This window comes from Dunckerocampus dactyliophorus, chromosome 11, assembly GCF_027744805.1.
Source record: "Dunckerocampus dactyliophorus isolate RoL2022-P2 chromosome 11, RoL_Ddac_1.1, whole genome shotgun sequence".
Classification (NCBI taxonomy): domain Eukaryota; kingdom Metazoa; phylum Chordata; class Actinopteri; order Syngnathiformes; family Syngnathidae; genus Dunckerocampus; species Dunckerocampus dactyliophorus.
The window spans coordinates 1415677-1442626 of NC_072829.1; the positions used below are offsets into that span (position 1 = coordinate 1415677).

Consider the following 26950-nt stretch of genomic DNA (forward strand, 5'->3'; position numbering starts at 1 on the left):
TCAGTGGCGGAGGCAGAAATGTTTCACTGGTGTGGCCAAAGTGAGACCATCACTCACATAGGGGTGGCAATAAGTTGATACCTAAAGTGTCTCGGTGGCCCGTGGGGTGGCCGGAGAGCGACCAGGGGTGGCCACGGCCACCACCGGCCACCTCGTAGCTCCGCCACTGCTTTTGGAGCATCTGTTAGCACAATGAATGGCTGAGCAGTGTGCCGAGGACATGTTTCAAGTTTGCAACGCATAGTTTCTGGATTCTCCTCCCTCATCTTGGTGGCCAAACCCGCGCAGGGCATAATACTGAAGTGGGTGCCTATAAAGCCTTCTGAAAAACCTCCAAACATCATGTGACGTGCATATGAACCAAGCTACAGCAACATCATTATTATTAATGTTATGAACATTGTTACACCCAAGAACTACTTCACTGGCGTAGCGACACCTCACCACACCACACCGGCTAGCTTCTAGCCAGCTAGCTACTAGCTTCACCACACATTCGGCATCTCTCATGGCTGAAGGCCGTCAGGACAAGGCTGCACTTCACAAAGGACTTCTTCCAGAGGAATAAGCTCACTCTTTTGGGCCATAAAGTGTGTTCCCCTCTTCTCCATCCAATGGAGAACACAGTGGATGCCCTCCGTGAAGCCATCTCCACCAGCTGGAGCAACATTCCCACCAGCCTCCTGGAAACACTGGCATCAAGCACGCCCAAACCAAGAATAGTGCAGCTTCTCAATACTCGTTCCTTTTTAAACTTTTTATTTTGATTTTAGGGAGATTTTTTTTAGCTTCGATCAGCTGATGAACAGCCTTTTTCACTTTCGTGCTTGTTCGCAATAAATTGCTTACTCTGAAATGTTTTTGTCTCACACCCATTTCTTCTTTTTGCATTTTGAAGCTCCACTTACAACCTCCTTAAGATCCAACAGTGCAACATGGACATTCTTGCCATTTTTAACAGTTTGATCAGGAGTGTACATGCAAACCAACAGGCGGCCCAAACTACTTCTCCCCAAGCGAGTCAGAGTGTTTCTTCCTGTCACTCACATACACACACACACGCACACACACGCAATGTTGATCAATGAAGCATCAAACCTGTCCAGCAGATAAGAAGTACATATTCCAAAGGCGGGTCTTGAGAACGAGGGGGGTCGTCTTATATCCAGGTCAATATGATGATGATGATGGTTCAAACCTTTTGCAACCAATAACCATATGTCTTCTGCTCTGCCATGCCCAGGCCCAATCACACGCCAACGAGAGTCAAGAAAAAGAGGAGGGGAAAGAAGACAGTTGCAGCCGCCAGAACTGCGTACGTCAAGTATTTTCATTCATTTTTTGTATCTGCAATGTGTATTTTGCAGATCCGCTTTGCCAACGCGACTGTTTATATGAGGTTATCTGGTCTTCGTTATTTGACACAGTTATTTGGATTTCTTTTACAGCCGCATTAGTCAAGGTCTGACACACACGTACACAATCACACACACACACACGCAAGCTCGCTCACCTCTGTGTGATACTCGGGGCTCAAAGAGATCTTTGTGGTTCAGATACAGTTGGGGATGAACATAATGCGCCTTTGTGGCGACATTTAACACTCCACAGCACTTTAGTGAAGTGCAAGAAGACAATAGATAGGAGTGCAACAATATCAACATGCGTGCGTGTCTGGCCTGGTGGTGCCTTTAGCGGCTGGAGCTGTGGAAGACGAGTGTATTCGTTCATACGACAGTTACGTAGTGAACTTGCAACGCTGTGATGTGAGGTTGACAGGCGTGATTAGTGTCGTGTGTGTGTGTGTGTGTGTGTGTGTGTGTGTGTGTGTGTGTGTGTGTGTGTGTGTATCTTCTTGTTCAGTGATTCCCATGACTGAGCCCAGAGTGCTTGGAAGCATAAAAGAATTAGCGCACCTTTTGGCTGTCAGTCATATCCGGCCCCAGGGGGTCAGAGGGGGATCCATTTGGGTGTGATGTCCCCTCAGCACCCATCCATCACCCAGAACAGGCTTTATTCAAGCTCTAGCAGGGGTGAAATCTGTGTAATTTGCTCCCAAATGCCACCTTCTCTGTCCATGCCAGCGGCAGGCGTGGTCATCGGGGGCCCAAACAAAGATGGCCTCTCTCTGCCTCATTAAGTAACTTCATTATCCGCCAGCCTCCTGGGAAGACGCGGGGGAAAAAAACACAAACTAGCACAAGTAAATGGAGCCACTTTCTCATCGTGTCTCGGCGCAGGCAAGGTCTGGGCTTGGAAGCGATGGCACGCCTGAGATGGACGCAGGATCTCCCACGTTGTCACCACTGGCAATGAACTATCAGGACACAAAAGCCTGACTTTTTACAAGACACGGGGCATTACAAGAAGAAGCCAGTCTGGTGCGAATGTGGATGAAAATGCAGATAGACTCAATTATTTCTTGCAAATACTGACGTTGGAGTCTGTTTCCCCTCACAGCAGAATGCAGATCACAGTCTGTGAGCCTTAATCAGGTTATATCCTTCATTCCTCACATTTTACGTTGTTATTCATGAACCAGAAAGTAGCCTGCGAGAATTAATTTGGCCCCAGCAAATGTATTATTATTCTTGTGTTGGACTGGAGTGCAAGTCTTGTGCTGGAAGACGCAGGCACCCCAGTGAGAGCGGACATTGTAAGAGTCGTCGCTGTTTCTGTGCTGCTTTGTTGTTGGTGGAAGTCACGGTGGCGCCTTGGGGCGATGTGAAATCCACGCGCCTACGAAAGAGGTTTTGGTCATGTTTGAAATCATCGAAATGCGGCAGGATACTGCAAGTATTCCATGTTATCATCAATGTACCTGTTAATGCATGAGCACAGCTTGGACATAAAACATTAAAACGTTGTCAGAGGTTTTTTTAGAGGGATTCATAGTGGAAGTAGGTACCTCCCGTGGCGTGCAATGTTAGCTGGCTCATGCTAACTTGTTTTCTCTCTCGTCTCCACATAAGGATTGTGGATGACAGGCAACATCTTTTTTAAAGTGCAGTTTTCCTTTAAAACATACGGTATATAATAATTGCAAATAAATAAAGTTGGCTACTCCTCGGATTTCACTTATTCCCCGCGATAAAAGAGGGGACACCGTATGTCGTAACTTCCCCTGAGCTCACATGTAAACATTCACTTTCCGAGGAAGACATTTTGCGTGCTCGTTGTGCCAAATTAGCACGTGGTCTCCTTACACTGTCCCCAGGCTTGCGCCCTGCCCCGGGACGCTACCGTTGTCTCTCGAGACAGAAGGATGCCTACTGTACCGAGTGCGCCGCGATGAGTGGGAAAAAGAAAACCCACCAAGCACACAAAAAAACCTTATCAGCCGTCTGAGACACCAGCGCTGCGGTGTTTGAAAAGTACAAAAGGTTCGCAAGAGATCTCCCTGGCATCACACCGGCTGCTCGGCGCGTATGCCCGAATACAGTGCACCTTGCTGGGCCACAGCAGGTGGCACCTCCCCCTCTATACTCTGGTTCTCCTGATAGTAGTGATGTGGTAGTAGTGATGTCATCATATTTCATTAGGACAAATCAACAGGTACTAATTAGTTCCAGTCTTTCGTACCTCCAGGTATGCACAAACTACACTTCCATCTACATTTAAAAAGTAGATAGAAAAAAGTTATCGGTTATGGGCACCATATCCATCTTGAGAAGCAGAAAGTTATCGGTGTCGTTTTGAAAAACAAGATATTGTGCATCAGTAATATACTGTATATGTTTGTAAAGGTTGATTTTATGGCTACAATTCTTCATGACGTCATTAACTACAAATATGGCGCCGACAATGTCAGGTCAGACATTGTCTGCTACTGGTAACATTGTAACCCAGTACAACCTGCCGCATGGACGGGTGGTCGGCGTCTAAACCGGCTCCCCCACCAGCAATGGTGAGGTGGGCTGCATGTCACCCTGCAGGACGAAGTACAAGACCTGTCAAAGACCAGCTTCTGGCAAGCTGGTCAACACGCACTTAAAAATCCGGAGTTAGAGTCCTTAAGGCGGTCTGCTTCTGATGTCAGAAACATTCCAGCAACTCCTGCGACACTGTTGGTGCCAAACTGTACCAGCTCCTGCTGTTCCTTTGGATCCATCATCAGTGTGGAGAGGAGGGAATTGCTGCATGAGCAACAACTTTTCCTTCAAATCATCATGCCCTGGCTCGCGCCCTGGAGAGGTCACTCCAGCTTCACTTCACAGCGTAGAACCAACACGGGAAGCATCAGATACCGGTTATAAGCTACAGTGCTCGATTGGCGTAGAGCATAGCGCCAGGGGTTGCTTCCGTCGGTGGGAGAGATCTTCAGATTTCATTGGATAGCTATCGCCCGCCTCAAGCTGGGCAGCTTCCAGCCAATTAGGTGTTATCCCGCCACAGTCTGCCTTCCTCAATGGGTGCTTGGGGATCAGGACAAAAACCGATAAGCCGACTGCAAGACCCGCACCAGGCAAAACAACAACAAAAGCAAACAGGCCCCCAGTCCTAAAACTGGGACGCTGGAACGTCCGAACAATGACATCTGGTCTTTCCCAAGACCTGCATGCAATCAGTGATGCAAGAAAGACAGCCGTCATCAACGAAGAACTATCAAGACTCAAGGTAGATGTCGCAGCTCTTCAAGAAACTCGCCTTGCGGACACAGGAACGCTCAAGGAGAAAGATTACACCTTCTTCTGGCAAGGAAAGAGTGCTGAGGACCGCCATGAGCATGGAGTTGGATTTGCAGTCAGAAATTCCCTGCTAAAGATGTTTGAACCAGGAGATAAGGGATCTGAACGCCTGGCGACTATCCGTCTCCACACTTCGAAGGCTTCGTCATTCTTGTCAGCGCTTACGCTCCAACTCTCACCTCTTCATCAGAAGCTTAGGACGAATTCTATGCAAACTTGAACAACATCATCACAAACATCCTGGGTGACTTCAACGCTCGTGTATGTGCCGATCATGTTTCCTGGCCTTTCTGTCTTGGACACCATGGTGTTGGCAAGATCAACGAGAATGGACAGCATCTGCTAGAGTTTTGCTCTTATAACGGACTCTGCGTGACCAACTCTTTCTTTGAGACAAAGCCTCGACACAAGGTATCATGGCGTCATCCCCGCTCCAAGCATTGGCATCAGCTAGACATGATCCTGGTCCGCCGTACTAACATCAAGTTCGTGCACATCACCCGCACATACCACAGCGCAGATTGTGACAGACCACTCTCTCGTCTGCTGCAAGATCAAGCTTACTCCCAAGAAACTACACAACTCCAAACAGAAAGGCAAACCTCGCATGGACACCACCTGCATGCATCTACCGGAGAAAGTTGAGGAATTTGCCAAGTCCCTCCAAGAAACACAGTTTGCGGAACATCAACACTGCTCTGCCTCTGCGAAATGGAACCACATCCGAGACGCCATTCAGAAAACAGCCTTTGCAACCTTTGGGAAAAAGACCTCCAAGAACAACGACTGGTTTGATGCCAACTTCACTGAGATGTACCCCGTTATTAATGCAAAACAAGCCGCCCTTGCTGAATACAAGCGCTCCCCAAGTGAGAAATCCTTGAAAGCGCTCAGAGCTGCTAGAAGAAAAGTACAAGAGACTGCAAGACGGCGTGCTAACGAATACTGGCAACAGCTGAGCGCCTCCATTCAAACTGCAGCTGCCATAGGAAACATCAGAGGAATGTACGAGGGCATCAAAACAGCTCTAGGGCCAACACAGAGCGAGACAGCCCCACTCAAGACTACCAGTGGTGAGGTGATCACTGACAAGGGAAAGCAGATGGACAGATGGGTTGAGCACTACTCTGAGCTCTACTCAAGAGAGAACACTGTTGCTGCTTCTGTCCTTGCCATCGAACCTCTGCCCATCATGGAGGAACTAGATGCTGAACCAACCCTAGCCGAGCTCCGCAAAGCAATTGACAGCCTGGCTTGCGGAAAAGCACCTGGAACCGATTGCATTCCACCTGACCTAATAAAGTGCTGCAAAGACTCCTTACTACAGCCTCTTTACGATGTCTTAGGCCAATGTTGGAGAGAAGGAGCTGTTCCACAAGACTTGAGGGATGCCAAGATTGTCACCCTTTACAAGAACAAGGGTGATAGAAGCGATTGCAACAACTACAGAGGTATCTCTCTCCTGAACATTGTTGGAAAACTCTACGCCCGTGTCCTTCTTGTGCGCCTTCAGAAACTTGCAGAGCGTGTCTACCCCGAGTCGCAGTGTGGCTTCCGGTCCAAACGTTCGACTATGGACATGATTTTCTCCTTGCGTCAACTTCAGGAGAAATGCAGAGAAAAACACAAGCCACTATACATAGCCTTCATAGACCTGACCAAGGCCTTCGACCTTGTCAGCAGGGAAGGGCTCTTTAGCATCCTCCCAAAGATTGGTTGTCCTCCAAAACTTCACAGCCTCATCAGATCCTTTCACAACGACATGAAAGCAACAATCCAATATGAAGGCAGTATGTCCGAGTCATTTGACATCAAGAGCGGAGTGAAACAGGGATGTGTTCTTGCGCCTACCCACTTTGGAATCTTCTTTGCCATGCTTCTAAATCACGCTTTTGGAACCACAACCGAAGGTGTTTATATGCGTACTAGATCTGATGGTTGACTTTTCAACCTAGCTCGACTGAAAGCAAAATCAAAAGTGATGGAGAAAATTATTAGGGACATGCTTTTTGCTGATGACGCTGCTGTAACTTCGCACACTGAGCAAGAACTTCAATGCCTCATGGACAGGTTTTCCCAGGCCTGCAAAGACGTGCTGAGTCAGGTTGCGGACACAACACCTGCCATCCACATCGACGATTACCAACTCGAAGTCGTGCATCAATTCACATACCTGGGATCTGTGACAACCTGTCTCTGGATGCTGAAATCAACAAGCGCATCAGCAAAGTTGCCACAACAGTGGGACGTCTCACCACCCGCGTCTGGACGAATCAAAAGCTGACAATTCCAACAAAGATGGCAGTATACATGGCCTGCATTATCATCACTCTCCTCTATGGCAGTGAAACGTGGACAACATACTCCCCACAGGAGAGCAAACTCAACAGCTTTCACATGCGCTTACTTTGTAGGATGCTCAGCATTCATTGGAGTGACAAAGTTTCCAACGCCCAGGTTCTGGAGCGTGCAGAACTTCCCACCATGTTCACTCTGCTTAGACAACGCAGGCTCTGATGGCTTGGTCATGTTTGAAGGATGGAGGACGGACGCATTCCAAAGGACATTCTTTATGGAGAACTTGCCGCCGGCAAGAGAAGTGTTGGTCGGCCCTACCTGTGATTCAAAGATGTCTGTAAGCGTGACATGAAAGCCCTGAACATCAACACCGAGAACTGGGAAGAGGTAGCAGCTGACCGCAGCAAATGGCGTACGATTCTCCAGAAGCAACTCAAGATCGGAGAAGAAAAGATACACGCTGCCGCCAAGGAGAAGAGAGCCAAGCGGAAGGCATGTACTCCAGCGATGCCATCAAGCCAAATCTGTTCCAGATGCAGCCGAGATTGCCACTCCCGCATTGGTCTTGTCAGCCACAATCGGAAGTGCCGATAATAAATTACTTTTATTAATAAATGACTAGTGCACGAAATCCATAGTTGACTTCGACTGAAGGAGGCCTATATGGCGGCGACAAGCACACCTACGGCCTTTGTTGTATTGTATTTTCCAAGAATGATTAACACACTAAGAACAGTTGTTTTCTCTTTCTTGTTATGGCAGAACCCCAATCCTCACACCTCCCCCCACCAGCTCCCTTTCACTGTCCACGCGGCCCTCCTGTCGACCCTGCAGAGGGAGGAAGTGGGTGCTGGATGCAGTGTCTTGTCGGTGTCTCTGCACCATCGCTGCTGAGAGCTGCCACAGGAAAGACAGGAGGTTCAACCCTCACCGCTGCAGGTTAGTACAAACACTAACGCAGATCATAGGCACCACCAGTTAGCGCTGCGTTTGACACCCCTGCACGACCTGAAGCTCCATTGTTTCATTGAAGGATCATGATGGTTGGAAACATCTCAGTTGGGATCTCCTTGTCATGCCAGCAATGTTGGAAGCCATCAGGACCGTCAAGGAAAAAGAAAACTTTCTTCCACCTTTCAATGTCCCATGTTTGGTGCTGCCCTGCAAATTCCAAACATGCTTTTTTCTTCTTAAAAGGCTTCTCTGGCAGATGGCGTCTGATGGTTAGCGGAGTGCACTCGGCACCAGTAACAAACTTCATTTGGGCCGAGGATGGTCCTGTGTCTTGGCGGACAGCCAGTGGGATCCTCTGGCTCATTTTTTTGGGTCTACCGCTTGACTTTTTTGTTCCTCGAGCCTCAGGATGTTTGTAGAAGTTTTACATGAACTCTTCGTGTCGTAATCTCTCTCTCTCTCTCTCTCTCTCTCTCTCTCTGTACACTTTCAGGTGTGACGCCGTGAGGACTTGACGACCTCCGCCTCCTCCCCGACCACCCAAAACCCACCAAAAGGAAGTATTAGCGGACGCGCACAGCACACCACCCGTAGTCGCTTTGTCGTCAAGCCACCAGTGTAGCAACGTAGAGCTAGAACATGTGTGTATGTTTGTGTGGTCTCACATGTACAGTACGCACATGCACAGCCGTGGGAGGCAAGCGGTGGTGACTTGTCATTTATGGATAAACATTCCCAATGGAGCCTGGACTCTGGCAGTGGGACAATCTATAGAAGCGCACCGTACAGTGATGACATGGCTTCAGGTTCACGTCAAGGCCAGTGCTTGTGTGTGTGTGTGTGTGTGTGTGTGTGTGTGTGTGCGTGTGCGGAGGATTTAAATGAGATAAAAGGTGCAAACACACTCAGACATGCCAGACGGGACATAGGATATGCACATGGAATGGCATGTGGACCTGTATAAGCACTGCTGAATGTACGTATCTGTGTGGTCCGGGGGCTCTGAAAGACCCAGATGGGTTATCCTCGGCGCCCTTCTCCCCTCATTCAGAGCGCATGAGCGGCATTTGTTTAATTTGGGCCCTTTTGTCTCCATCTTTCCTCTGCTCGCCCATTGAAAGCGGTCGCTCGCACAGCCTCTCTTTTGGGCAGTGAGAAGAATGACAATAATGAGGTCTGGCGTCTGTCCACTGCTTTGCGCCCACACACACACACACACACACACACACACACACACACACACACACTTAAAGCAGCAGGAACACACACAACACACTAAAGCAATGTGAAATGAGCAGGTAGCCATACGTTCTTTTTTACGTCAACCTTTTTTATATATTACCGCAGATTGTTTGTGAACTATAAGCCTCACTTTGATATATTTTATTATGATTGCGTCGCGGAATGTCTCTTTGTTTTGTGTAATCCGTCTGCATAAAGCGCCACACGGCGGGTGGCCCAAATGTATTGAATTTAAAGGCCATATATATTATAATGTGTGCAGCCATTCCCACTGCAGTCAAAGGAAAAAGTGCTTGGTTATTTTGTTTTGGATCGGGACGGAATCAGCCGCTTGAACCGCCGTGAGCTGACACGGAGCTCGCAGAAAGGATGAGGCCTCAGTCGGCGTGACGAGCGAGAGCCAGAGTGGCGTTGACGTGACGGCCCACAAGAAGCATAATGGCGCAGGTCAGGGAGTTAAAACCTCTTTTCTTTCTCTCTTATTGCAAGCGTGTCATGTGCTCCATTTTACCAGTCACATTTTGTCCCTGTGGTATACACGGGAGCGCTGAAAGCCCCATGATTCAGTGCAACGCCCCCCTCACACACACACACACACACACACACACACACCACCCAGGGTTCAAGAACAGTCTGCTAATAAACGCTGAACGCCTCCAGCAAAGACGCGCTCCGAAAAAATAGCATATTTATGACGTAGTCAGCGTTACGCTTCATCACTACCTCTCTATTGTACCACACTCATCAATTACTGCATTGTTCCATCTACACACAATAGTAACACACAAATAGTCCCACTGCAAACCCCAGCCTTTTAATACGAGACAGTCCTCCTCCCAGAAAAAGCAGGGGTGTCCTGCACCTGTTTTTTTTATTGGCCCGCCGCAAAGTCTAAAAATATAATTAAACAAGAAAACAAAAAAAAACAAAACAGAAACCAACAGCAGCAAAAACAAAAAACTCTGCAGTAATTTTACAAGAATTAAGTCGAAACATGAGGATGAAAATGGTGCAATGTAGCGCAAAGAAAGAAGGAATAATGTCATTTTAGTTGTTGAAATATTAAAATCATAATATGAGAAATAAACTAAATTGTCAACTTTTAGTGGAAAAAGTTATAATGTTACAAGAATAAAGTCAAAATATTGCGAGAAAAAAATGTACAAGAGGAAAGTTGAAACTGCTGAGAATTTTATTTTTGTTTAACCCGGCAGAAAAGGACAAAACAGCTGTAATTTTCCAAGAATAAAGTCAAAATATGAAGACAACAATGGTGCAGTCGAACGCAAAAAAGCAATTGTAAACTTTGGGGCAAAATTGGGTTGCAGAAAAAGTTCTGTCACGAGAATGAAGTCAAAACATGACAGGAAGAATGTCAGAAAGTTTACAAGATGAAATTTGAAATAAAAAAACCTACAGAAATGGAAAAAACTGCTGTAATTTTACAAGAATGAAGTTTAAATATGACGACCAAAATGGTGCAATCTAATGCAAAACAGTCGTCATTTGACAGGAATAATATGATAACGTTATGACACAAATAATGTCATTTCAGCAGCAAGATGAAATATTAAAGTCCTAAAATAAGAAAAAATTAAAGTTGTCAACGTTTTGGGAAAATGAATTTGCTGAAAAGGTTACAAGAATAAAGTCAAAATATTACAGGAAGAAAGTCATATTACGAGAAGAAAATGTACAAGAGAAAGTTGAAAAAAACAAAAAACGGCTGTAATTGTGCAACAATAAAGGTTGTAAAACAAATGGTATTCTAAGAAAAAAACTCATATTACGACAGAAAAGGTTCAATCTAATGCAAAATAAGCGACAATTTTACGACAGTTACGTCGTGAGGACAAATAACACCATTTTAGTAGCCTGAAGTTGAAATATTTAGGAAAAACATTTTTTTTCTTAAATAAATACGTAAACGCCCCTTGTTTGAACGCTTACACCTTGCACAACAACGTCATTCCTCACGGGTTCACGCACAGACACACACACACACACACACACACACACACAGAACTATTGCGTTTTGTACTGGGAATGTTTTTGTGATGACCGTACCCAGACTGCACTTTTGCTTGGGTTGTAAAGCACACACAGTGCGGCGCACTTACGCGTATTCTTGCAGAAAATGGACGCGTGGGAAAAACATTCCGCCTGAAAGAGATCAGGCGCTGAGCTCATCTTGCTTCGAAGTGTCACTTGTGTGTTCGGAGCAAGAAATGCAGCTGGACGTGCAGCGTCAGCACAGCACCTCTTTGAGACTGACAGCTTGGGACATCATATTCTGCCTGTGCTAACGTCTGTAATTGAACGTGAACGTGCTTTGTATCTGCACACTGTAACAATAGATCAGTCCCGTGTCCTAGTGGCTCCTTAGGGTTAGGGTTAGGGTAAGGGTTAGGCTAACCTAACCATCCTTGTTAACCCTTCCTACCCTAACCCTAACCTCCTAATCTCCTAACCTCCTAACCCCAACCCTAAGTATACGACCTTTATAACCTCTAATATCCTGTCTATGACATTCCTTAGACTTGTACGTGTTGTCTCTTTTTTGCTGCTACACCATTTGTGCCCTTTAAGGCCGTCTTTGCAGGTTTATGTTGCATCAGTAGAGCGCATAAATGCCACTTCAACACGTCAAACAGTGTACCGCGTCAAATGTATGGGAAGTGATCCGTGCCCGGTGTTACAGATGTTATTAAAGCTCTTATTTTTCATACAAACCTCTCGCTTCTTTCCTCCCTCACGTCCCACAATGTAAGGAAAACAGCATTTAAAAAAAAAAATGTTTATGTCGTGACGCCGCCACCGTGGGAGTCGGGGACAGAGACAGCCAGTGTGTTTTGAGACACAATATTTTTCCCCGTCCTCCTCTTATCTCGTCTGCTGAGGCAGAAGCTGCCAGAGGACAAACATAACCCCAAAGTTGACTTGTTTTATTCGAGTATTGCCGTTTTATGATGCTTAGCAGCGGCCTTTAATAGAAGTTCTGTCGACCCTGGAATGCACTTCTAAGGCAAAATGGTGTGCAACGCTTGGCTGCAACCAGGTGAGGCGCTGTTGAGTCAGCCTAGGGGTGTCCTCATTTTCTCACACGACTGTAAGCAGCGGTTCTCAACTGCCAGCTCGCGGATCCATTCCAAAAATGCCTTTAAAATATGTAATGTACAACTCATGTCTGACTTGAAGTGAAATATCTGATTGTGTGGTCTTTTTGAAATTTCATTTTATTTCACGCATTATTGGTATGCACGCAGTTATCGTATTCTTCCTTACTTCCTTGACAAAATGCCTTAATAAATTCCTCTAGAATGCACTTTGGACATGGAATTATGTCTATTCATCTTTTAAAAGCTGACAGGCAAATCTAAAGAATACATTTACACAAATACAATTAATTAAATCAATAAATCTAAAAATAAACACAAATAAAAGTGTAAAAAAGTAATAAAAATTAAAATGACTTCAATAAAAATGTAAAGAAAATAATACAAATAAATCTAAATAACTTAAATAAAAGTGTAAATATTAATAAAATAAATAAAATGAAGATTACTTAAATAAAATTTTTAAATGATTCATTAAAAATGATTAAATAAAAGTGTAGAAAAATAATAAAAATAGAAGTGACTTAAATAAGTGTAAAAAAAATAACATAAATTAAATGACTGAAATAAAAGGGTAAATAATAACATTTAAATAGAAATGACTTCAAATTGTAGAAAAATAATTAAAATTAAAAATGCCTTCAATAAAAATGTTAAAAAAATTAAATGTCTTCATGTCTGACTTAAAATAAAATACAGAAAAATTACTTAAATAAAACTGTAAAAAATAAAAATGCCATAAATAAAAGTGTAAATAATACAATTTAAATAAAAATGACTTAAAATTGTACAAAAATAATAAAAATAAAAATGTCTTCAATAAAAATGTAAAAATTAAAAATTAAATGTCTTCATGTCTGACTTAAAATAAAATACAGAAAAATGACTTTTAAAAAAACTGTAAAAAAAATGCCATAAATAAAAGTGTAAATAATATAATAAAAATAAAAATGACTTAAATAAATGTGTAATAAAATAATGGAAATAAAAAGAACAAATAAGTGTAAAAAGGAATTAAAATAAATACATTAAAAGACCTAAATAAAATTGGAAACAATAATAAAAATAAATAAAAATGACTTACATAAAAGTGTAATAAAGTAATAGAAATAAAAATTACTTAAATAAGTGTAAAAGTAATACAAAAATAAATGACTTACATAAAAATGTTTTAAAAATAAATAAATAAATAAATAAATAAAGCTAAAAATGACTTGTGTAAATAATAATAAATACATAAAGATAAAAATGTTAAATAAATAAATACATAAATGACTTAAATAAAAGTGGGTCACGGCTTACTGACCACTGGAAATAATAAAACGTGGTAAACGTATGAGGAAAACTAACGTCATTTTAGTAGCATAAAGTTGAAATAATAAAGAAAAAAGACTGGATTTTTTTTTTAGTCGTAATATTAATTGATTCATTTTTGGAAAATTAGGTTGTGAGAAAAGTTAGAATGTTACATGAATAAAGTCCAATTATTACGAGAAATAATTACTAGAAGAAAATTTACAAGGAGAAAGTCAAAATTCTAAAAGAAGTTGTATTCTAACAATAAAAAAGTGGCAATTTCAGGAGAATAAACTCGAGAGGAAAAATAAGTTGAAATATTAAACAAATGTTTTTTCATGTCATAATATTAGGTGAAAAAAACAAAACAAAATAACGTTGTCATTGTTGGAAAATTATGGGAGTAAAGTCGTAACATTAAAAAGAAAAGTTACAAAGATTATTTAAGAAGAAATGTGAAAGAGCGAAACGGAAGCTGCTGCTAATAATGGTAGTATAAGATAATGCTGAGGTGCCGTTTTTTTCTTGAAATATGCTGTAACTTCTTGGCAAAGTGGCAAAACCGCATCCTTTCATTTTCTCTCTGGAAGAAGTTTGGACACCCCTGCGTGACGAGCGTGCGTGGTGTGCTAATTGCTCTTAATGATGATGTGGAGGAGAGGACAGCACTGCTGCCGCCAAGCCATCCATCAGCGTCATCATTCCAGCACTATATATAGCAGCTAGATTAGGCAGACGGGGAGTGAAAGGGACAGAGTGAGTCATGCGTCACGACAGAGGAGAGATGTCTCCCAAAATCTTCTTTTCTGGCAGCTCCAACTCTGGTGACGGATAAGGATGCAGGAGCCTCTATATCAGTTTGGATTGGCACATATCACTTTGCCAGTCGTCCTCTCGTTTCATCGATCGTCCTAGCTGTCTCTTCTCCGGTATTTTTCCACCGCTCTCTCTCTGCGTCTGCTGGTGTTTTGCTAATATACTCCAGCCGAGGTTTCCTCCCTCTTTTGTAGCAGCAGCTGTGTAGAAGCAGGTACTGAACTCTTATCTGGCCCGTGAGTGTGTGTTGTCTGATGCTATCAGCACGGTGTGTGATTGTGTGTGTGTGTGTGTGTGTGTGTGTGTGTGTGTGTGTGTGTGTGTGAGAGAGAGAGAGAGAGACACACACAAAGGACACTAAATGAAAAAGAGGAATGAAGTTTGTGCAGCGATGATAATACGAGGCTCTGCGGCCGTATGTGCCGCTTTTCTGCAGAGCAAACAGGAAAGCAAGTGTGTTTGACATCCAATGTGAACACAAAGGACAATCTTTTTTTTGGTCATTTACAGAGCAAACTAACAGCATTATCTCCAACATAAACACGGGCCTCATCTGTCACGGTCCGCTGAAGGACATCAACCTTGAGCTCTCACGGTCTGGCAACCAGGATGGGAAATGAAATGGGATTTCACAATTTTGTCTGTTTCAGACATGAAACCAATCTCGTGTTTTTGTGTTGCTGTGTGTGCTCCCAAAGTCTTCTTATTTTCAGTGGAGTTTGACAAAATACAAATATAGTCATCAAACACATAGCAAAAAAAGAACAATGCAGCAGAGCTGAGTTCCAACTTGAAAAAATGGAACCGCATGTTGAAAAACAACACAGTTTCTCTCGTTTACGGCAGTTAATTGGTTCAGAGCCCAACCGCGATAAATGAATTTCAGCGATGTGGGATTCAATGTTAATAAATGGAATATTGTCATAGTCGCAGCACAGAAAACCTGTTTATGACTTTCTAAATACGTTTTTTAACATTATTAGAGCCCTCTGGATATGAAATAACACCTCGATAGTCACCTTTACACTCCTATCACCCAATATAGTAGACATCATAAGAGAAAATAAGGCATACAAGACATAGAAAACCTGTTTACAACGTTCTAAATGTGGTTTTTAACATCATTAGAGCCCTCTACATATGAAATAACACCCCTATAGTCACCTTTACACTCCTATCACCCAATATAGTAGACATCATAAGAGAAAATAAGACATACAAGACATAGAAAACCTGTTTACAACCTTCTAAATGTGGTTTTTAACATCATTAGAGCCCTCTACATATGAAATAACACCCCTATAGTCACCTTTACACTCCTATCACCCAATATAGTAGACATCATAAGAGAAAATAAGACATACAAGACATAGAAAACCTGTTTACAACCTTCTAAATGTGGTTTTTAACATCATTAGAGCCCTCTAAATATGAAATAACACCCCTATAGTCACCTTTACACTCCTATCACCCAATATAGTAGACATCATAAGAGAAAATAAGACATACAAGACATAGAAAACCTGTTTACAACCTTCTAAATGTGGTTTTTAACATCATTAGAGCCCTCTAAATATGAAATAACACCCCTATAGTCACCTTTACACTCCTATCACCCAATATAGTAGACATCATAAGAGAAAATAAGACATACAAAACCTGTTTACAACCTTCTAAATGTGTTTTTTAACATCATTATAGCCCTCTACATATGAAATAACACCCCTATAGTCACCTTTACACTCCTATCACCCAATATAGGAGACATCATAAGAGAAAATAAGACATACAAGACATAGAAAACCTGTGTACAACCTTCTAAATGTGTTTTTTAACATCATTAGAGCCCTCTACCTCTGAAATTACATCCCTATAGTCACCTTCACACTCCTATCACCCAATATAGTAGAAATAAGAGAAAATAAGACATAGAAAACATGTTTACATCCTTCCAAATGTGGTTTTTAACATCATTAGACACCTGTAGGCATGAAATAACACCCATATAGTCATCTTTACACATCTATTATTCTTTGTTTACACCACATTGCAGCTCCTATGCTGCAGGTACTCCAGACAGCCGCTAGCTAGCCAGCTAACCAGTTAGGCTTGAATTTATTTCTTCTGAACCTAAAAAGCCAAAAACTTAACACTTCCACCCGGAATGAGAGGAGAACTTTTTTCCACTCTATGATGTGCGGTGCCGCACGGTGGTCTAGTGGTTAGCACGCTGGCCAATACAGGAACATCCCGGAGATCGGGAAGACCTGGGTTCGATTCTCCCCTGGGCATTTCTGTGTGGAGTTTGCATGTTCTCCCCGTGTGCGCGTGTCCATAGGCATGAATGTGAGTGTGAATGCTTGTTTGTCTATATGTGCCCTGCGACCAGTCCAGGGTGTACCCCGCCTGATAGGCTCCAGCATGCCCCCGCGACCCTAATGAGGATGAAGCGGTATAGAAGATGGATGGATGGATGATGTGGGGCTTGCCATGGCTGACTTCATGCCTTCATGCGGTGTTAAGGTAATGTCATGTAAGCTAATGTGTCCATGTTGTGTGTCATTACTGCCTCCTAGTGACCACAATAGTACATATCACTTGTATTGATATGCGTTCTGTCCTGACTGATAAGTACAAATACGGCTATGCTGCAAAGTAAGCTATGGTTCATCTTCATGTGAAGAGACCCTCCTCCCAGGCACATGCGGTAATTTCAGCAATGTCCAGTCGTCCCTCACGACATCGCGGTTCCAAACCGCCCCCTCACTCTATCACGGTTTTTCACAAATTCATTCATTCATAAATGATCTCCATTTCCTGGTTGACAACGGTCTATTATTAGTCCAAGAATATGCATATTTAAGCAAATTGTATGTATTTTTTTTGCACAAATTAAGCATTTTGAAGCATAAAAATGGCTAAATGAACTAAAATACAAATACAGTATGAGCCATAAAGACCACCGTTCAACTTGTGAATGTAGTATTCTACACTGGTCACTAGATGTTAGTAATTATCCACTGAGACAAGCACCAGACTTGATTGCTGGAGCAACAAGCTTTTATTGCAGGTTTAAATGATCTCACAGCAGCCACAATAATAATAACAGGGCATGCTGGGGCGGCCGTAGCCCACCACAAGCTGCAACTCAACTCTGTTATTTCATGTCTAGGGGGCTCTAATAACGTCCAAAAAGTGCATTTAGAAGAATTGTAAACAGGTTTTCTATGCTACAACTACAAAAATATTCCATTCATAGCTGAAAATCCCTCATGACGATCAGTGTTGGAACCAATGAACTCCCATGAAGGAGAAATTAATGTTTTGTTTTTACGTACTTCTTTTTACACTGGTATGAGGTTAAGATTGTTAAAAGACAAAGACTGAGATCAAGTTTGATCTTAATATACACTTGTATATCAGTTCACAGTGATACTTACAGCATTTTTGGTTTTACAGTTTAACAGGTGAATTATTTTGACATGATCAATTCTACATCCACTGTTTTATGGATTTAATTATTTTATATTTCAGATTTTTTTCAATATCGTATATGTTTCTGCTTTAGAGGGTCCGCTGTGTTGACGTAATTTGTCATTTGACAAACATCATACCCAACATCATAAACATCTATGAAGTTTAAAAAAAAAAGAAAAAAGGGTGAGGGTATTTTTGTGGTCTGTAAAAAGAAAAAGGGTGAGGGTATTTTTGTGGTCTGTGCGTGTTTGCTCATGTCAGGCAGGGGATGCTGGTACCAGCACCAGAGACCAGATCAGAGAGCCTACAGGTTGATATCTCTCGTTATTATACATAACTACATACTGTATGGTATCTGGGTGGGGTTGTGGATATCCGCTTGAACATCTCTCTGTGGAGTTTGCATGTTGTGTGTGGATTTTCTCCCAGGTACGTCTTCCCACATTCCGAAAACATGCATGTTAGCTTCATTGGAGACTATAAATTGTCCATAAGTGTGAATGTGAATGGTTGATGCTCGGTCCAGGGTAGGGTGTACTCCGCTTCTGGTCCAAAGTCAGCTGGGATAGGCTCCAGCTCATCTGTGATCCTAATGCATGGAATGGAGGATGTCTATCAAACAACACTAAATTACAACATTGCTTGAAAAATGACCGGGAAGAGTGTGCCTGAGTGTTATAATTTGAGCTCAAAACTATGCCACGAACATATTTTTGATCTTATTGTTTCGTACTTCCTGAAAAATCTTGATCTGTGCGAAATGCGAGTGTATTATAATACTTTCCGGAGATGTGGCGGCCTCTAGCGGTGAAAAGTTGCACCTACGTTGATTTACCGTCGTTTTCAGCAAACGTGGCAGTGACGTAGAAGCCGGAAATGCCCCGGATCGGAACTTTAACTCGGGTTGTTTTTTTTCACACCCTTTTACAGAGAGCCCTCTGAAAATGGTGTAACTTATTCACAAGTAAGTCTGAATCGGGTCATGTTTGCTTTCTATTTGTCATTTAAGGTTAGGGTGGTACGTTCGGTCGAATTAGGGCAGGGGGAAGCGAAACAAACCGTATGGAAAGACTAGTTAGCTTGCTGTCGCTAACTTTAGCCTTAGCCGGTCAGCTGTGTGGTGTGATCGACGGCCTTCTAGAGAGACTGATACATACTGTCATATTTTCATCAACACTACGAAGCAACAAGGCTAACGTGTTATTTGTTGTCATGGTTGTAATGTGATTAGCAACTATCTTATGTGTCCCACACTGGCGGTTTGCTATTGAATAGCCGAACAGCTAGCTACAGCTAGCATTGGTAATCAGCTTTCACGTCATCTGTGAGTCACTCCTCCAGAATGACGCATTGACACGTCTTTCATTGACTGGGTAATTGATACAAATGTGTCTCCCGATACAACTTCCGCAAACATAGAACTGTCCGTCGTCATTAGCAGATCCACTCCAAGACGACGGCGTTGCAGTTCTAAGTGTGGGCTGGTGACAGGATGACTTGCCGTGACCGGACCATCGAGTTCCAGTCGGCCTGTAAATCACTCCAAGGCAGACAGGTGAGCTGGGTTCTTGGGTTTGACTTTCTTTTACAATATTAACAATGCACTGTTCTGCTTTTCAGATATTCCTGGTTCACTATAACTGCTGGTTTTGGTTGCTTGTGTGCTTCTTTTCCATCCCTGCCGTTGACGTTACAGTACAGCGATCCGGTTTGTTTTACGTTAGGGTGCGTTCGTGAGCAAACTTTATTTCATTTGCTCACATGTGAACGCAAAAAAGGGTTGTGTTACATCAAAATAACAATATATTTACAATCTTCACATTTGGAACTGAACTATGTGTGTGCATGCGTTAAAATTTCCCCAACAATGCACGCTACACTCCTCCACACTCGTCCACGTCCTCCTTGCTGTCGAGTGTGTTTTTACATGAAAAGATCAGTGCCGAGCACTTCTCAAATGCACTTCTGCCACTTTGTGGCCGTTTTATGGATTCAAACTGCTCTAATACTGACATCCATTAGTGTGCAGTTGCGTTATCACCTCTTTTTGCCTAAAAAACGCAAAAGATATATAAATACATTTTTGGGATCGGGTGTTCGGGTTTTTAAAAATGTACAAATACGTCTTTGGTATTGAATGAGTTGAAGACAAAAATGTGTCATTTTTTAAAAAGTCTGAATATTACGAGAAACAAACAAAGAGTAAAGTTTAAATTTTTGGAAAATTAAGTTGGGGGGAAAAAGGAATATATGATATGAATATGATAATAAAGTCCAAATATTAGGAGAGTAGAGTCATAATATTACAAGAAAAAATCTACAAGAACAAAGTTGAAATATTTGTAAAAAAAAAAAAAAAAAATTAGAAAAGCAAAAACATGTAATGTAGAGAGAAAAAGTTGACACTAATAATACGCTTTGTCGCTGAGACGCAGGCTGTTTTTTTGTTTCTTTAAATATAAAATGCGTCTCAGCATGCTGTATCTACATGGGTTGGTTTAAAAAATGTAAATGTGGCCTTTTTGATTATTCAGTATGCGGCCCTCAGTGGACAAAGTCTGGACACCGCTGCTTTAAGAAATGGTCCTCGATCCACTTGCAAAGCCCCAAGTGAGAAACCAAAACACTCCTTATGATACATGCAAAAACAAAGCACAGAGCAGAGCGAAACACATAAAAAAAAGTAAAATGTAATTTAACGTTGCTACAAAATCCTCAACAAACTGTAATGCTTGCGGTTAAGGAAGACCGAGCCACCAATGCAATTCCAATTGCTTTGTTAATGTAAGAGATTTTTTTTTATGACACCCTTTTTTTGTTCATACAATTAGACACTATGTGGCGCGAACTGCACTCTTAATTTGAAAGCCGAAGTGTGTTGAGAATGTCTGTTGACGGTTGAGGCGATCTGGGAGCAAAAGTACACCCGGCTCTTGTCGTTATTTCACTCAGAACTTGCACGACGTCGGCGGGCATCGCAAAACGTTTGCATTAACGAGCGGTACAATGCAGCACGGGGCAAACGCTCGCATCCAGCCGGAGTAGCACACACACAGCCACGATAGCATGCTCTGCTAAACTAAGCTAACCCCACTAGCTTCCATTCACGCTCCGTAAGAAAGGTGATTCAGAGTTTTATTGCCAACTTTTGCCGATGTTTCAGGTCGCCGTTTTGACATGTTTGGTTCGGAAGGGGACATAAAATAATTAATTCCCACACAGAAATTTTCCTTCTCCTCACGATGACAGCATTTCATTCACATTAATTCACATCAATTTTTGCGAGATGCTGCGTTTAACAGTTGATTCTGTTTTTATTGGCCTCTTTGCTGCCTGGTGGTAGGGCACCGCTGATTTAGAGTCTCCAGTGAACCTAACATGCATGTTTGTAGCAAAGGACAGAGATGTTCCAATGGTGATGCCAACCCAAATTTCCAGACCGTGATGCTGACGTGCTAACCACTAAGCCACTATTGTGTTACGCCCGCCGCTGTTTTACGTTTCCATAATGTGAAAGCTAAACATTATAACAACTGGAGAGCATGAGAAAGTCAAAGGAAAGTGTAGGGATGTCCCGATCTGATATTGATATCAGATATCAGGCCGATATCAGCAATAAAAAAAACAATATCATATATCGACCAGCATCTCAAATCTCCCATATTGGCACTCTGATACAAGCAGTCGATTTCAGACTCCGCCCCAGCACATCTATCCAGCAGCGACTGTATAGAGCCCATGTGATCACAACAGCAGTGTTTGCTAGCATGCTAACAAAGTAGCAAGGAGCAGGTGTAAGTAAAAAGATATTGCAGCTGAGCGCAAAACTCGTCATGCACACGTTTCTGGTGGTGGCACAGAACTGTGGAAGTTTAATACGACCAACCTCATCACGCATATGAAACAACATCGCACAGCGATGATTTCGTGGCTATCGGTATCGGCTGGAATAAGGCTGCAATATTGGTATCATATCAGAAGTGAAAATGTTGTATCAGGACACCCCTACTGGTAATGTCAGCGTTTTTTGATGTGGTGATATTTGGAGCCCCCAGCGGTTATTTGCATACGCAGGTACCCAGCAACTATTGGAGCATTTACAGTACAGTTTCTATTAAAGGAGTAATTGCTGATTCCAATGTATGACTATCTTCTTTGCTTCCAACGTTTGCTAGAATGGAGTGCCGCCCAGTAAACCAGCTCTCAGCGCTCTCAGGCAGCGCAGTGACTTTACAGTCATGGCCAAGTAAGTCGTTTGTTTCTTCCAGCCAAGATTTTGAACCAATTTTTAATCACATTGTCCACTACCATTGACACACACTAACCTTTTGATTGTATGTTTCCTTGTAGGAGAATTGGAAAAGACCTGAGCAACACATTTGCCAAGCTGGAAAAGCTCACAATCTGTAAGCTAAAGTATCATTCCTAGGGAGTTGTTTGTAAACAGCTAAAAACAGTGGTGCCTTGGTTAATGTCACTTGTCCGTTCCACAAGGTCCGACTCAAACCAAAATGCACTCTAACCAAACATAGAAAATAACGTAACGTTCCAGACACCCAAAAATGCTAACACAATACACATTTTACAGACAATAATTATAGTTTTACACACAGAAAATGGTGCAAAAATAAACAAATGAATGGATAGCATCACTTTTAATTACTTTTACCCACAAAACCATCAATTAAGAAAATTAACACATTATTCTGCTGCAACCGCAATTTGCAAAAATGGAAAAAGATATATCAAACTTGATATCAGTCCGCCGGCAAGGATACGTGTGCTACGTTTGACTCCTTGCTGCGAACATGCTACGGTGTGTTTGAATGCTTGTGTTTTGTTGGAAGCAGAAACAAGTGTTATGGATGTAAAATGAGACAGGCAGAAACACAGTGTCAACCTCGACGCGCCACCGCGTTGGTAGACTGATACGCGGGAACCGGCCTGGATGTGTATGCATGGATGTGTGCGCACTCTTGTCACATTTACATACCTCTGAAATGACGACCGTCTTCTCTTTAAGCCGTAACATTCGGAGGTGTTGCACCTTTGTCTCGGTACGGTCCATAGCCTTTCGCTCATGTTTTTAGTTACGTCGTGTATCTCTCCAGCACAGCAACTCTGATATAAACATTAAACAAGCAACATTGTGCGTTCACGTGCAAGTATTGCAAGTTTTTGTCATGGGCTTGTGATCCGAGGTGGCGGCATAAACAAACCGGATGCTAAACAAGCGGTCGAACGCAAGCCAAATTTTAGCAAACATTTTGGATGTTAACTGAAGAACGTGCTAACCAGGGTGGATGTTAACCGAGGTACCACTGTATATACAGTATATACAGTCTACTTTCCTGGTGTGCTGATTCCTTGATGCTGCTTTTCCTTGTAGTGGCCAAAAGAAAATCCCTGTTTGACGACAAGGCTGTGGAGATTGAGGAGCTAACGTATATCATTAAACAAGTGAGTCATCAACTTGTGTCGTTTTTATTATGTTTTTGTGGCAGTGAGTGTTTAAATGCTAGAATGTTTGTTGTTTCTACATGTTGTATAGGACATCAACAGCCTAAACAAACAGATAGCACAGCTGCAAGACTTGATCAGGTCGCGTGGTGCTCCGGGTGGCAAACACATCCAAACCCACTCCAACACGATAGTGGTGTCCTTACAGGTAACACCCCACACACGCTTCATATACACGCACACTGTATGGCTTTGGCGGTCATTTCATAGCTGCTGTTCAGCCCTAATTGTGCCCAAGTTCTTTATTATTATTTGATTTTAAGATGTTGGACAAATACAGATGTGTCCAGAATTAATGACCCATATTCATTTTATTCCCTAGTCGAAACTGGCCTCAATGTCCAATGACTTCAAGTCAGTCCTGGAAGTCAGAACAGAGGTGGGTCATGTTTGAAATTTGAGTACCGTAAATTCCAATTCTATTTGTTATGTGGCATTCCTACCATGTTTCTTGTATCTGTATGCAGAATCTTAAGCAGCAGCGCAGCAGGAGAGAGCAATTCTCCCAACCTCCTTCTGCCTCCTCTCCTCTGATGGCCAATAACTTCAGTAAGTTCAGTTGCGTTGGACCTCCACACTACTAATTGAGTGCGTGTGATTTGCTCACAAGGGGGTAAGCACAGCACTTTGTTGTAGTGCTGCTGCTGAGGGCATGTTCACTCTGTGTGGTGATTCAAATCTGTGCCTCACAACCCATTTCCGTCCAAAGTGTATACGGTGGTGTGAAAGTGTTTGCCCCTTTCCTGATTTGTTATTTTTTTGCATGTTTGTCACAATTACATGTTTTAGATCATCAATCGAATTGAAATATTAGGCAATGACAACACAACTGAACACAAAATGCACTTTTGAAATAAATCCTTTTATTTTAAGAGAGAAAAAAAATCAAAGTTACATGGCCCTGTGTGAAAAACTGATGGCACCCACTCCTTAAAAAACGGTGGTTTATTACACCTGAGTTCAATTTCACTAGCCACACCCAGACCTGATTACTGCCATGCCTGTTCTCAATCAAGAAATCACTTAAATAGGACCTGCTTGACAAAGTAAAGTAGGCCAAAAGATCCTCAAAAGCTAGACATCATGCCGAGATCTAAAGAAATTCAGGAACAAATGAGAACGAAAGTAATTTAGATCTATCAGTGTGAAAAAGGTTATAAAGCCATTTCTAAAGCTTTGGGACTCCAGCCAACCACAGTGAGAGCCATTATCCACAAATGGTGAAAACATGGAACAGTTGTGAACCTTCCCAGGAGTGGCCGGCCAACCAAAATGACCCCAAGAGCGCAGCAACGACCCATCCGAGAGGTCACAAAAGACCCCACAACAACATCCAAAGAGCTGCAGGCCTCACTTGCCTCAGTTAAGGTCAGTGTTCATGACTCCACCATAAGAAAGACACTGGGCAAAAACGGCCTGCATGGCAGAGTTCCAAGACCAAAACCACTGCTGAACAAAAACAACATTAAGGCTTGTCTCAGTTAGCCAGAAAACATCTTGATGATCCCCAAGACCTTTGGACAAAAGTTGAATTTTTTGGAAGGTGTGTGTCCCATTACATCTGCTGCATTTCAGAAAAAGAACAGCATACCAACAGTAAAATGTGGTGGTGGTGGTAGTGTGATGGTCTTTAGGACCTGGAAGACTTGCTGTGATAAATGGAAGCATGAATTCTGCTGAAGGAGAATGTCCTGCCATCTGTTGGTGACCACAAGCTGAAAGCAACTTGGGTTCTGCAGCAGGACAATGATCCAAAACACACCAGCAAGTCCACCTCTGGATGGCTGAAGACTTTGGAGTGGCCTAGTCCAAGTCCTGACCTGAAATCTATTGAGATGCTGTGGCATGATCTTCATAAGGCGCTTCAGGCTGGAAAATGTGGCTGACTGACAACAATTGTGCAAAATTCCTCCCCAGCGCTGGAAGAGACTAATTGCAAGTTATCACAAACGCTTGATTGCAGTTGTCGCTGCTAAGGGAGGCCCACCACTTATTAGCTTTAGGGGGCCATCACTTTTTCACACATGGCCATGTAGCTTTGGATTGTTTCTCCCTTAATGATAAAAAGTTTCATTTAAGAAGTGCATTTTGTGTTGAGTTGTGTTGTCATTGACTAATATTTACATTTGTTTGATAATCTGAAACATTTAAGTGTGAATATGCAAAAACATGCAAAAAAAGAAGAAATCAGGAAGGGGCCAAACACTTTTTTACACCACTGTATTTCTGTCAAAGAAAAGGGGAGCATCCTTTCCTATTTAATGTGCAAGCCATACAGGCCCTCCCAAAGATGTGCAGCTGCCACATGCATCGATTGCACCACACAAGCCACCTATTTAGCCCCAATATAAACCTGAGCGACACACACACACACACACACACACACACACACACACACACGCACGCACACAGTAGAGTGAACACGCCTTAATTAGGTCTTTGTCATGGCTTCATTCAGTAATGTTATTCATTAACATGACCCTGCAAGTGGAATTCAGCTTTCATTTCTGCAATTCTCAAGCAATATGCTTGCTGTAAAAAGCCGACATTGATGCTGACACTCTGTTATGCAACGGCGTGGTCCTTGGTTCTTCGCTGACTGCACACATTCTTTTTAACATTCATGAAAAAAGTGACAGACAGAAGAAGTGATTTCTAAAAATGTGTTCCAGTGTTACTGTGTCTATAAGACTGAGCACATGGCTTGCATAGCAACCACAAATGCCACAAGAAGTAATAACTAATCCCAGCTGCTGTGAAAGGGAACTGTTTAAAATAAATAAATAAATAAATAAATATCCATGTGAATGACTCTTCCCCTGTATTTGGTCCTCTGTAATGCAAAAATGACAAAATATTTTAGGGAGCCGCAAAAAAGGGGCCCAGGAGCCGCATGCAGCTCGCGAGCCGCGCAATGACTACCAGGGCTTTACAACCTCAAATGTAAAAGGTATTTCCCTGGACCGCTTGACTCTCTCAGCGTGTATAATTAATAATAATAACAAGCTTACACTTATGAGCCCAGCCCTTCTTTTCTGCTTTCCTCACCTCTGTCATTTGAGGACGTATGTGTGTCTGAGCCCTTATCTGCTTTTTGTTTTGTGTGTGTGTGTGTGTCTCTTCTCAGAGAGTTCAGTCCTGATGCAGGATGAGTCCAGGAGTCTGGGCGACGTGGCCATCGACATGGACTCCCACACTAATCCCTTGCAGCTCCAGCTTATTGATGAGCAGGTTGGTTCACATTGCCCAAACAAAAGCGTCAACAGCCTCATGGGAATGACTGCTGTGAAGGGTTAGGCTAGATTCATGAGCCGGTCATGATGGAGCCACTGCCTAGCAACAAGTGACTACAAGGAGGCAAGGCAATTATAGATGCACCATATCTTTTTTTTTTTTTTTTTTTTTTCCCCCCCCAAACCGATACCAATAACGTTCTGCTTCTCAAGACTGATATGGTAGCAATTTATTCTTTCAATGTTAGACTTAAGTGTAGTTGGTGCACACCTAGAGGTAAGGACTGGAACAAATTAGGATTTGACCAAC

General features: G+C 42.6%; 2 protein-coding genes across 6 annotated transcripts in view; both read left to right on the top strand.

Annotated features, from left to right (window-relative positions):
* vegfba (vascular endothelial growth factor Ba) overlaps positions 1 to 11914 on the top strand; it is a 24634-nt gene extending 12720 nt beyond the window's left edge. The window contains exons 6-8 of the mRNA XM_054792164.1: positions 1244 to 1315; positions 7749 to 7925; positions 8434 to 11914. Of these exons, the coding sequence (XP_054648139.1) occupies positions 1244 to 1315; positions 7749 to 7925; positions 8434 to 8455 (271 nt within the window). The 3' untranslated portion in view covers positions 8456 to 11914. The remainder of the gene's footprint in view (positions 1 to 1243; positions 1316 to 7748; positions 7926 to 8433) is intronic.
* stx5a (syntaxin 5A) overlaps positions 8480 to 26950 on the top strand; it is a 21906-nt gene continuing 3435 nt past the window's right edge. The window contains exons 1-10 of one of the 5 annotated variants that reach the window (XM_054792146.1): positions 8480 to 9629; positions 19329 to 19442; positions 22063 to 22133; positions 22238 to 22293; positions 23277 to 23347; positions 23439 to 23555; positions 23730 to 23786; positions 23875 to 23956; positions 26271 to 26357; positions 26535 to 26638. In XM_054792146.1, coding sequence (XP_054648121.1) covers positions 19380 to 19442; positions 22063 to 22133; positions 22238 to 22293; positions 23277 to 23347; positions 23439 to 23555; positions 23730 to 23786; positions 23875 to 23956; positions 26271 to 26357; positions 26535 to 26638 — 708 coding nt within the window. In that variant the 5' untranslated portion in view covers positions 8480 to 9629; positions 19329 to 19379. Of the gene's footprint in view, positions 9630 to 16944; positions 18852 to 19306; positions 19443 to 22062; positions 22134 to 22237; positions 22294 to 23276; positions 23348 to 23438; positions 23556 to 23729; positions 23787 to 23874; positions 23957 to 26270; positions 26358 to 26534; positions 26639 to 26950 lie in introns of those variants that run through there. The other 4 variants (XM_054792145.1, XM_054792144.1, XM_054792143.1 and 1 more) reach the window with 4 other exon arrangements.